The sequence below is a fragment of the Mesocricetus auratus genome, unplaced genomic scaffold, assembly GCF_017639785.1.
Source record: "Mesocricetus auratus isolate SY011 unplaced genomic scaffold, BCM_Maur_2.0 Super-Scaffold_100024, whole genome shotgun sequence".
Taxonomy (NCBI): domain Eukaryota; kingdom Metazoa; phylum Chordata; class Mammalia; order Rodentia; family Cricetidae; genus Mesocricetus; species Mesocricetus auratus.
Genome location: NW_024429205.1, coordinates 24932507 through 24945102, shown reverse-complemented (window position 1 = coordinate 24945102; position 12596 = coordinate 24932507). Strand labels below are relative to the sequence as shown.

The 12596-nt window shown below is 44.9% G+C and overlaps 1 protein-coding gene across 7 annotated transcripts in view; it reads right to left on the bottom strand.

Moving 5' to 3' along the window:
* Ltbp1 (latent transforming growth factor beta binding protein 1) overlaps positions 1–12596 on the bottom strand; it is a 375435-nt gene that overhangs the window by 322903 nt on the left and 39936 nt on the right. For all 7 annotated transcript variants that reach the window (XM_021229273.2, XM_013116008.3, XM_040730932.1 and 4 more), the window contains exon 3: positions 3176–3467. In XM_021229273.2, the coding sequence (XP_021084932.1) occupies positions 3176–3467 (292 nt within the window). The remainder of the gene's footprint in view (positions 1–3175; positions 3468–12596) is intronic.

The following is a 12596-nucleotide window of genomic DNA, read 5'->3' as shown; positions in this document are numbered from 1 at the left end:
ACATTTGTGTTCTAGAAAGAGGTGCGCAAGCTCATCTGGGCCACAGCCTGGTTTTGTACAAGTTAAGAAGGACTGTTCCATGGTGTTTAAATGGCTGTCAAATTGCCTTCTAAACACTTAGGCTTCTATCCATAGACCTGAGATGCACTCAGGCCGGATCAGGGAACCCTCGTTTCCAAGCGGACAGCAGTCGATGCAGAGATTCATGGCTGATCAGAGTGTGGAGAATGAGCCAGCATGGGGGCTCGGCTGCAAGTGAGACATCTTATGAATCCCCCGCCCACCACCAAGGCTCAAGGAACACGGAGGAAGGGCGGGTGGGAAGTACCCGGAGAACAGGAAGGACTGCTGTAAAACACTGTCTCCTGGGTATGATGCAGCATTCACACACGATGGTGTTACCTGCACAAGAGCAAACCAGCGAAAGTCCCAGCATGGGCTGGGGAGGAGGCCTCAAGGCCCCACCCCTCACGGAGGAGCTGCTGGCAGCTGAAGGAAGCAGAACCTTTCTTGGAGCCTGCTGCTGCCTCTGGTGGCTGCCTGTGCTCCGGTGGACGGCTCCCCTCCTAGGCACATATGGGCAGCACTAATCGGACTTAGTACATTTATTTGAAAAGGAAAAGGAAGAGGAAGAGGAAGAGGAAAAGGAAGGAGGAAGACGAGGAGTAGTCAGGGGAGAAAGGATTCAGGAGAAGATGGAAGATGGAGATGATCTATTTCATCATATATTTAATTCTAAAATAATTAAAACCTAAACCTTTTAGGAAATAATAAAACAAACAAACTAAATTGCTGAGAGAAGGGCTGAGAGATGGCTCACTCGGTAAAGCCCTTGCTGTACAAGACTAGGGACAGAAGTATCCCAGCATCCTCATGGAAACCAGACAGGCAGCACACTCTATAATCCCAGAGCTGGGGACAGGGTAATGGGGACAGTAGCCCAGGGCTCTCTGGCCAGACAGTCTAGCCAAATCAGGATCTCTAGGATGTGTGTGTGTGTGTGTGTGTGTGTGTGTGTGTGTGTGTGTGTGTGTGTGGTGTCTGGGTATAGTGATTTATGTCTTTAATCCCAGCACTGGGGAGGCCAAGGCAAGTAAATTCAAGGCCAGCCTGGTCTGAGAGGTGGTAGGGGGATAAGCAATAGAGAAGATACCTGATATTGACCAATGGTCTCCACAGGTGTGTATACATGCATATAACACACATACACACACACACTGTGGGAGAAACAGGACTGATAAATATGATCGAGAAAGAAGTCTAAATAAGAATAATATTTTGTGACTTGCAACTCAAATTTCAATTCCATAACTAAAGGATTTAGGAATGAAATAAATGTCACCTATGGTCCATGCTGCTTTGGGGACTGCAGGGTTTGCACCCGACCACAGAAACCACCTGTCCCACAGAGCAGGAAATAGCTCATTATCTCATCCTTCACAGTTTGCCATGCCGTTCCGGCACAAATTATGCCCTTCCTCAAGGATGGATGCTGTGTGACACATCGACCACTCTAAAGCTGGTCTTTCTCATCTGTAAAAATGGGGTTATTTCCTATTATTTAGTGCAGACTCATTATGAGTTAGGGAGCGGTGACTCATCTGAAGTTTCTAAGCCAGTACCTGGCACGAAGGAAGCTCCGGGGAACCATTGCTTGCTTCTCACCAAGACATATAAAAGTCATCAAAGCCACCAGGTTTCCACCTAGCCCGTGGCAAAACAGTAAGATAACAATATAAAGTATTAGGCCGGGCAGTGGTGGCACTCGCCTTGAATCCCAGCACTTTTGGGAGGCAGAGGTAGGCGGATCTCTGTGAGTTCGAGACCAGCCTAGCCTGGTCTACAGAGCGAGTTCCAGGACAGCCTCCAAAGCCACAGAGAGACCCTGCCTTGAAAAAAAAAAAGTATTCTATTACAAGAAGAAATTGTGGAGGAAAAAAAATAAGAAAAACAAGAGAGAGATTTGGGAGAGGAGAGAAACGAAAAGACTTTAAGAGACCAGGTCTGCAAAAACAGTTGGTGGCCGATTCCAGTGAGAAGCATGAATGGGGTGGGGGGTGCTTTTTAACTGACCGGTGACCTCTCTGGGCTAACTGAACACTAATTACCAAGTGGAACTGTAGTCTCCATGGGGGAAATGCCTTCTAAATTCCAAGCAAGTGACTTACAAATGAGCCGGGGTCAAGTCCCTTTCTAAGCTGGGGGCTTCCTGTATTTGACATTCCTATACAAATGACAAGTGATCCCCGCAGTAACTTCAGCATCTTATTATCCCTGTGCAGTTGCTCATTAAGAGGAGACAGTTAGACAAGGGCCCCTCTTGTCCCATTTGTCACAAAAGTCACCGGAGGTCAGGGACCATTTTTCTTGTCCCTGAGTTTACATAGTATTCAGTGCCCCTGAACAGCAAGAAGAAGAAGAAGAAGTTCCCATAAGTGGAAAGCAACCTCATTCGCCAGAGCTGGGCTCGCACAGCAACTGTGAGGAGAGAGGACACACTTAACCCGAGGCTGAGAATTACCTATCAATGACTCACTCTCCTACCCAAAGCTAAATCCCTGCCTCTTTCAGCACCCTGAAAAACTACCTGCATGGTTCTCCTTTTAAATCACTTTCTCAGGGCTCTAACTCACCCCTGCTCCATAAAGAATTGTTTTTAAGTTCTTTTTTTTTTAACTATTGCATTTTATGGACTACAGGTATTTTGCCTGCACGTATGCCTGTGTAACATATGCACACCTAAGTGCCTGCAGAGGCCGGAAGAAGGCATCAGATTCCCTGGAACTGAGTTAACAGCTGTGAGCCAACACGTGGGTACAGGGAATCGAACCCAAGTCCTCTGGCAGAGCAGCCATTGCTCTTAACTGATGAGTCCTCTCTCCGGATCCCCAAAAAAGTACCCTTAAATTTACAACTCCACAACCAAACAACTATGTTTATTAGTCCCTTCCATCCCCAATCCCTATAATCCTAGCCCCACCATGGTTTACACTTGGGGAAAGTCACTCATCAAATCAAGTATCTTTAAGAGACTTGATACATGAGCCTCACATGGAAACCCTTGAGAAGGAGAAAGGATAGCATCGTCCAACATCTCTGCAAATGTGCCAAGGAGAGTGGCTTAGAGCAGTGCGCTCAAGTGCATCTAGGCTAGTCACAAGCTGAAAACACTCACTGAGAATGGATCTGCTGGGGGAGGCCCACGGAAGGTTTCGGCTTGAGGGTCAAGGTCATCTGAGCCACTGGACTGGCCCTTGGGAGAGCATCTGCCTTCTTGGTCGAGGGATGCTTTGCCACTTGCTCAGGAGGAACCCAAGGAGACCCGTGATTCTGTCCTCCGAAGACTGGTGACACCGTGTCCTGGGAAGCTGTGGTCTCGCAGGCTTTGCCCTTGGTCCCTGGCTTACACACACAGAGCTGCGGCCGGAGACACATCCCTCCATTCTGGCATGGCGGAACACAGCTTGCTGCAGAAGACAACAGAAGACATAGTTTTGAAGAAAAGCACAGTAGATTTCACTCATTCTTCCAAAGGGTTAACAGTACAATTGAATGTCCCCCTGAGAAAATCATGATGATGGTGGTGGCGGTGACAGCTGATACCTGTAGCGGCCACCTATGTGACAGGTGCTTTTCATGTGTACACACACACACACACACACACACACACACACACGCACGCACGCACGCACGCACGCACGCACGCATACACACACACACCAAAATTAATCCTCAGAAACTGTTTCTAGTAGATATTTATTTTATTATGTTTATTTTAGGGATAAAGAAACAAACGCAAAGGTTAAGTGACTTAACAAAGAAGAGTTAGGTTCAGACCTAAGCAATCTGCCTCAAATGCATCATTCTTAACCACTGTACTATAACTTCACTCTTAAAGTACACCACAAATTTAAAAGATCTTAAGAAAGTCTCCTGTGGTGATTCGAATGAAATGGCCTGATAGGCCTACAGTGAATGGCACTATTAGGAGGTGTGGCCTCATTGGAGAGAGTGTGTCACTGGGGGTGCTCTTGGAGGTTTCAGATGTTCAAGCCAGGCCCAGTGTCTGTCTGTCTGTCTGTCTGTCTGTCTGTCTGTCTGTCTGTCTCTCTCTCCATGACAATAATGGACTTAACCTCTGAATACAGGTGAGGTTCCTTGGGAGAGCTGAGGTCATTGACTTGAACTGCATTATGTAATGTCACAGGTTTCTGTCAAGCTCCCATCAGACCCTTCTGCATTTGTTGGGATTATTTATCTGCTGCCCCTTTGTTGATAGTCTGTTTCTGCTTAAACTCTTCACCTTGGAAACACACTACCAAATTTCCTACCCAAGTCAGTGCCTATTCAGTTCAGTCCACTAAACAATTCCAGAAGAGAGGAGAGACATTATGTCTTAGTTAGGGTTTCTATTGCTGTGATGAAACTCTATGACCAAAAGCAAGTTGAGGAGGAAAGGGTTTACTTGGCTCACACTTTCATACAACTGTTCATCATCAAAGGAAGTCAGGACAAGAACTCAAACAGCAGGAACCTGGAGTAGGAGCTGATGCAAAGACCATGAAGAGGACCTGCTTACTGGCTTGCTTCCCATGGCTTGCTCAGCCTGCTTCCTTATAGAACCCAGGACCACTAGCCCAGGGATGGCACCACTCACAATGATCAGGGACCTGTCCCATCAATCACTAATTAAGAAAATGTCCTAAGGGCTTGCCTACAGCCCAACCTTATGGAGGCATTTTCTCAAGTGAGGCTCCCTTCTCTCAGACGACTCTAGTTTGTGTCTAGTTGACATAAAACCAGCCAGCACAATGAATCACAAGAGACTTGGTTACGAAGAACCATATGACCATCCAACTCCCTGGAAACCTACTAGTCTAGTCTTCCATAGGAAAAGATGCTTTTCCCATATTGCTATGATATGATTCCTATTGGTCATAACAAATAAAAACATGGTTCTTGAATATCAGAACACCAGGCACCATTTTTCAAAATACTTGAGGATAAAAGAAGATTAGAGATAGAACCAGCTTTGTAGACTACATGACTTACATCAGTTAACCCTGGCCAGGTAATTGTGAGTGTTTCAGAGAAATAGCTGCTAGCTCGAAAGTGGTCCCCAAAGCTCTGCACTTACAGAGTTAAGGATGCTAAGTCTTCAACATGTTCCTGACTAAGCAAACTTGGTAGCTGGATCTGAGATGCTGGGCTCCAAGTACTTGCCAGGCCACTATTATTTATGGAATGTCACAGGGTTGAATGGGCTCCACCCAAGTGACCAGAGGCATCAGGAGAGAATACAGGACCAGGCTTTCCACTGGGGGCATTTGATAGAGATCAGCCCCCTGGGGCACTAACATATATGCATTATTCTCTTAATGCTTTCAATTAGGAATATGTCTTAGTCTAACATCTGAGAGTAATTTCCACTCCTCCTTCCTCACAAGGTGCCCTGAAAATAGCTACTGATCTCTCGGGCAGGCTGCATGACACAGCTTACAGAAGTTGGCACCCAGGGAAAGGCCAAGGATTGAAATCACTCAACACTCCATTCACTGTGCCACAGGAACCTGTCTTTAGGAAACCATAAATGAATTGTGGGGAGGGGGAATGTGATTTGTTTTTGTTTAATTTTATATGATAAGAATACAGGAAAAGGATAATTAAAAAACACTAATTAAAACATCAGGCTGGGGAAATAGCTCAGTTGGTAAAGTACTTGGCATGCAAGCATAAAGAACAGAGTTCAGGCCAGGAGTTGGTAGCACACGCCTTTAATCCCAGCACTCAGGAGGCAGAGGCAGGTGGATCTCTGTGAGTTCAAGACCAGCCTAGTCTACAGAGTGAGTGCCAGGATGGGCTCCAAAGATACACAGAGAAAAACAAGAACAGAGTTCAGATCCCTTGAATCCATGTTAAACTATCGGGCATGGTGTTATGATCTCAGTATTGGTGAGGCAGAAACAGAAGGATTCCCTGGGTCGTATTGGCCAGCTAGTCTCACCAAATTGGTAAGCTCCAGGCTCAGTGGGAGACAGTCCCAAAACAATAAGGTGGGGTGCAATAGAGGAAAACATCCAACTTTGATTTCTAGCCTCAAATACATATACACACACGTGTGTGTATGAGTACGCGCGTGTGCATGCAAACATACACACAGACTACAAACACAAGGAAAACACAAAGATTTCAAAAATAAATGCTATTATAAGAAAAAAGAATAGTCCATGCATTAGAATAAATGTCTTCAAAATTGTCCTTCTGCAGTAAATTTTTGAAGAAGATACTTCAGTTGCCCTACCAAAGCTGGGGCAGGAGCCCCTTGGATCATTCAGCAGGGGTTGCCGTGAATTGGAACAGATAGATGCCTTAAGCGCCTCATATGACAGGAAAATGCCAAACCCATGCTCTCCCATAATGTTTTATCATGCATTTTTTTTCCTGTACCATTGAGAAAAACAGTGCAAGCACGGTGTTGTTGTGGAATATTTATTTACACTGTAAAGATGTGAATCTGCTAAGACACCCTCTGATTGGTTTGATAAAGAGATAAATAGCCAATAGCTGGTCAGAAGAGAACAGGTGGGATTTCCAGGGAGAGAGAGGGAGAGGAGGAAGAAGCTAGGCACGTGGGTTTTGCTGGCAGACTGAGAAGTCAGACATGCTGTACTAAGGAAAGAGGGTGAAGAGCCATACAGCAGAGCAGAGATTTAAAAAACAATTCATTAATTAAGTTATAAGAGGTAGTTGGGAAAAAGCCTAAGTAAAGGCCAAGCTTTCATAATTGACAAGAAAGCTTGCTACACAGTGCTACTCACTTCAGGAAAAGAAAAAGGGTTTTAAAGTTTCTAAATCCAGGCATGGTGATGCATGCTTAATCCCAGGACTCAGGACACAGAAGTCCTGCTAGCTGCAGGCGGGCCCAGGATTCCGAATGAGACCTCTCTCTGTGGTGAAATAACCAGCCTTAGAAGGCTGGATGCAAGACACAAACCGTGTGCTGTGCCATCCTGGGCACACAAGAACACAGGACTGATTCCTGAGAGGAGAGACGTGCCACTGTCAGACCTCCTACAGGCAGCCCTCCAGAAACACCGCATGGGGAGGAGAACCACGGAAGAGCTTGAGAGCCCACCTCAGGAGGTGGAGCGGCAGGACCGCACAGAGCAGAGAAGGGACCTTAGTGACCTGCAAATCTGTCAGTCACCTGACACCAAGGCAGCAGACACAGGATGAGGCCAGAGAACAACCACATCAAGACCTGGAAGAGGCAACCGTCCAGATCTCCTCTAGGACGCAGACCTACTTCTGTGGGGTGGTGCTGGAGTCAGGACATGAAGTCAAACCCAGAATCAAGCTCTTTGAAAAGGACAGTACAGGGTGAGGCAAAGAGGACTGCCAAAGTTCAAAGCCAGTCTAGGCTCCATAGCAAGTTTTGGGCTAGCCTGGACTACATAGTAAAACCCTGCAAGGAAAGAGGAAGGGGCAGGAGGGAGGGAGTAAATAATCAGTATCTGAACCTAAGAATAGACAAGAGCAGTTCCCACAGGAAAATGAAAATGCACACCAATTAAACATAGATGCAAAATGCCTGAATGAATTGTTGATAGACCAAATATGTCAACCTTTCAGAAGCAGAAAAGTAAATGGAATTAGTTCTAGAAACATAAGGAAGGCCCTACTGTTAGTATACCAAACAATGTAATTCCCCATGTTTAAAAAAAAAAGATGAGAATTTGACTCAAGGAATGCAGAAAGGCTTCCAGTAAAATCCATGACTTACTCATAACAACAAATAAAAACTGCTTGCCAACCCTGAATACACAGGGATTTCCTTATTCTGCTAAGCAGTATCTACAGCAAATCCTACAAACAACATACCAAGATCCCCAGCAAGTATCACAAGCATACTGCAGAAGCATTCCTGTCAATGCTGGAAACAAGTCTGAATGCCCATAATCATCCCTAACAGGGCCCAGGCAACATGACAAAGCAAAAACAGAAAAAGGGCAAGAAACAAATTTATCAACTTTTGTAGTTTCTCTTCTTATGTATACAAGTTACTGGAAAGTCCATATACTATCATAACTGGTAAGATAGATCCGAAAGAGCTGGTCATAGTGTCGTCTATCACTCTCCACCTCTTTATACCTTTGAGGCAGGGTCTCTGACAGAACCTGCAGCTCAACATTTCCTCTAGGCTGCTGGCCAACAAGCTCCCAGGGTCCAATTGTCTCCACTTCGCAACTCTGCCATTACAGGCACACAAGGCATGACCCAGCCTGGCTATCACATGGATACTGAGAATTTGAACTAAGATCTTCACACTTGTCACTGAGCCATCCTCAACTCCAGGATGTGTCTTTATAAAATCGTTTTCAATTACATGATCATGTTGTAACTTTCCAGTTAAATTTTAAAATAACACCATGTACTTTTATGGATGCCCATAAACATGCCAGACATGTACAGCCTAACCTGTAGTCCATGGCCATATGCAACCAACATGTAGCCCAACACAAAATTTTGAACTTACTTAAAACATTCTGAGGCTGGTTTTGCAATATTTGTTTACTTTCATAATGCCAGGATATAAACTTGGTGGATGACAATGTCGTATTTCAGTGTTATAAGGTTGGACGCACCTGTTAGCATCACACTAAGTCTATGACAATATCCTCCCTGGGAAGGAAAGGAAGTAATACCAAAGAAAAGGATAGTTCACTTAATGGGAATGTATTCTTATAGTTTTGTTTGGGTTTGTTTGTTTTTTGTGTTTTTGTTTTTGTTTTTGTTTTGAGATAGGGTCTTGCAATGTAGCCGAAGTTGGTGAGGAACCACTGCTGAGTACTGATATTACAGATGTATATCATCATTCCAGATGTATATCATACCTGGCTCAATTTTTTTCTTAAAAATAAAAGATGAGAGGCTGGAGCAATGGTCCAGTGGTTTAGAGCATTTACTGTTCTTACAGAGGACCAGGGTTCAGTTCCCAACACCTATGTCAGGCAGCTCTCAACCACCTGTAACTTCAGTTCCAAAGGTCTAACCCCTCTTCTTGCCTCCAAGATTCCTGCACTCCAGTATGTACTAATACACATACACACAATTAAAGTAAAAGTTACGTATCAAATATAGCAATAAATAGGTATGTATTGACTATAGGTAACAGATGAATAGATGGGATGGGGGCCGGTGGGGGACATGGGAGGATGGAAGGGAGAGGGAACTGGGATTGATATGTAAAATAAGATTTTTCTAATTTAAATAAATAAATTAAAAAGAAAAAACTTCAATGTCTTAACTAGCAAACAGAAGGCGACTGGGAGTGGGGTGAAAGGGTAATAACATGGTGGGTCTGTCATAGCTGACAGAAATTGCCACCAAGACAGAATGAACTTGGGACTTGAAGAATACCAGCATTGCCAAGATCTGGGAGAGCAAGTGAGCTACAAAAGCTCCCCCTTCCTTACCTCCCAGGCTGGCCTTGCAAAACCACATTTGTCATCTGAATCAGTCACAACTGGATCAATGCTCCATTCTGGGCCCAAATGGTAAACAGTTTCAGATTTCTCTCCACTGGCAGCTACTCAGGGTTGACAAAGCTAATCCTAAAGTTCTCTCAGAGTTCAGTGACTTTATTTTTAGGAATCGACCCATGCCCTGAAGCCCGACCTCCTTAGCTTTTCATCTAAAAGCACAACCCTTGGTTATATTTAAAGCCTGCCCCAACCCACACAGCTCTCTCTTCGACTCCCTGCCCCTTGCCTTCCCCTCCAAACAAGTTGCAGCATGTCTGCCGCCATGTGTCCTGGAGAGAAATGTGAGCTGAGCTGTGTCTTCAGAGATCTAAGACAGCAGGTGAGAATTGCTCCCTGTGTGGCTTCACTCAATCGCCCTTTGAAGTTATTCAATACAAAGGCACATAAGAAGCATAGAATGAGGTCACAAGTTGTAGAAGACTGATCTAACTTATCCTGTACCCAAACCCAAATAAGTAATGTGATTTCCTTGTAAACAGGCCTGGGGCAGCCTCAGCCTCAGTTCCTAAAGAGAAAAATAACAGCATCACAACCTCCCAATGACTGCTTTAGCCAGTCTTCTGCAATGACAAAGAATTAACTGAATTTTCTAGAAGGAAGAGTCACTGGTCATCAAACACAAATACACCGAGTGGCTCTAAAGTGCCTAACTGTTAAAACACCAACATGACAAGGAGAAACCTCTACATCTGACGCAGTATGATGGATCAAAACAGGGGTGTATGAAAAATATCGCATAGTACAACTTTCAGGCAATGTATTTAATGTGCACATGAAACTTAAATAGATCTCATGCTCAGACGAGTCCAACCCAGAAGATACTTCATTCTGCATATGCAGATATAACAAAATCCAGGAGGAAAAAAATCCAAAGGCAAGCATTTTGAATCAAGGCCACTCAACCTGAAAATCAACTAGCAAAAGCCTTCTTGTGACCACTCCGGTCACAAAGAGCTGCGTGTCAGTCTGACAGCCCTGGAGTGTCAGTCACAGGCAACCGATTCAAGGAAAGCACAGGGCCAAGCTGAAACCAATTCAACCCCACTGCCCATGTCACCTGCCCACACTGCAGGCAGGGGTTCTCAGTCGGGCTAGCTCTGAGTCATTCGTTCCCCAGTGAAACAAAGACAAATCCATCTAAGGCTTTCCCTTTTAACATTAATAGAATAAACTTATTTTGTGTTTTCATGGTGGTAAATGCCAGTAGGAAGCTGGTAAGTGCAAACTCCTGGTCATTTTAGACGTCAGCTATGAGGTGCACAGAAATCATTCTAGATGATGTCTAATGGGAAGACAGCCTACTCTTAAATAATAATCTTAAAGTACGTTTTAATGTTGTCCATATTATCTACAGTCATAGTCTGAACCTCTTAGATGCTAACTTTAAGCCACAAACTTTGAGTGAAAAGATGGAGAATTTTTTCCAGAAAATCAGAGTCTAATATGTAATACACACATCAATTTTTTTAAATCATTACATGGAGCTGGAAACTAAACAATTAAGAATGTTTGCTATCTTGTAAAGGACCCAAGTTTGGTTTCCAACTCCCACATAAGACAGCTCACAACAGCCTGGGATTTCATCTCCAAGGGACCCAACAACCTCTTCTGGCTTCTTCCAGTACTCACACACACACGGCATACACAAGCCCATATATGCAAGAGGCCCTTAACTAGACAATTGATCAATATCTGTGAGTTATTGTATTAAAATAATAATGGGGCTGACCAGGTACATGGTTGAGTGGGTTAGAGCGCTTACTGTGCAAGCATAACAACCCAAGTCAAATCAACATTACCCACATAAAAATCTGGGTGTGGTCCCACATGTCTCCAACCCCAGAGCAAGGTGAGGGCAAAGGCTAGTGCATTGGGGGAGGAGTCTTACTGACCACAAACCTAGACCCAGGCCCAGCGAGAAACCCTGTCTGGAGGGACAGGGTAGAGCGATATAGCAGAACACCCAATGTTCTTCTCTGGCCTCCACGAGTACACCACACGTGCACACGTATGTGCACGCACACACACACACACACACTTTAATTAAATCAAAATTTAAAAGGGATTACCATAAGAGATAAAGATGCAAAGAATTCTTAGAGGGGAGTGCAAATGACTGAAAGTCTAAAAGTGTGACTTGTCCTGCATAAAGTCATCTACTGGCAAGAAGCAGGGTGGTGTGCATCAGATGATGAAAAATGGCCTCCTCCCCCAGCTCTATGACTTTAGGTAAGTGTGGCCTGTCCCTTGAACTAAAACACTGAGCAGGAACTTGACACGCTACTGCATGGAACGCTGTCATATGCCTCAGAGATAGAACCAGAAATGGGAAAACACACACCTTGCAGCCCAGCCTAGACAGTCAACCAGAAGTACCGACAACCTACAGAACAATCTGTAATGTGGAAGGGATTTCCGGAGGAGTCACAGAGTGAGGGAAGAGCACTGTAAGACCATGAACTTAACACATGAACGAGGAGAGAAAGCCAGAGCGTGAGGTTCAGCATTGAAGCTGGTCTCCTGTGGTGTCAGTCCTCAGCGTATAGATGGCCATCCTCTTCCGGTTCAGTCAAGTGATCTTCCCTTGGCCCCTCTGTCTAGAGTCACCATTAATCTGGATTGAGTCTGCCCCATTTACCTCTCCTTCACTAAGGACCTCTTTAAAGACCGTGTTCTCAATGTAGTCTACTCTGGGGTCCTGGTTTGGATATGAGTGTATCCTCCAGAGGTTCTCCTCAGTGTGGAGATGTTCAGAAGGGCAGAACCCTTCAGGAAGTGGAGGGTGGGTGGACACTATTGGGGCACTTCCCTGGGAAGAGGTGAAGTAGTCATCTAGGGATACTTTCCGCAGAGCGGGTCGTTGAACTCCGGATGACCCTCTGGCTTTCTGTCTGACTTGTGACCCCTCTCACACTTGCCCCCATCAAGAAGTCTTCACAGAGGAAGAACAAATGGGACCACCCAACCTTAGACTTCCAGCACCAAAAATAATGAACTAAATAGACTTTTTATCTATATATTCTACCCACCCCCTGGCATTTTGCTATGGCA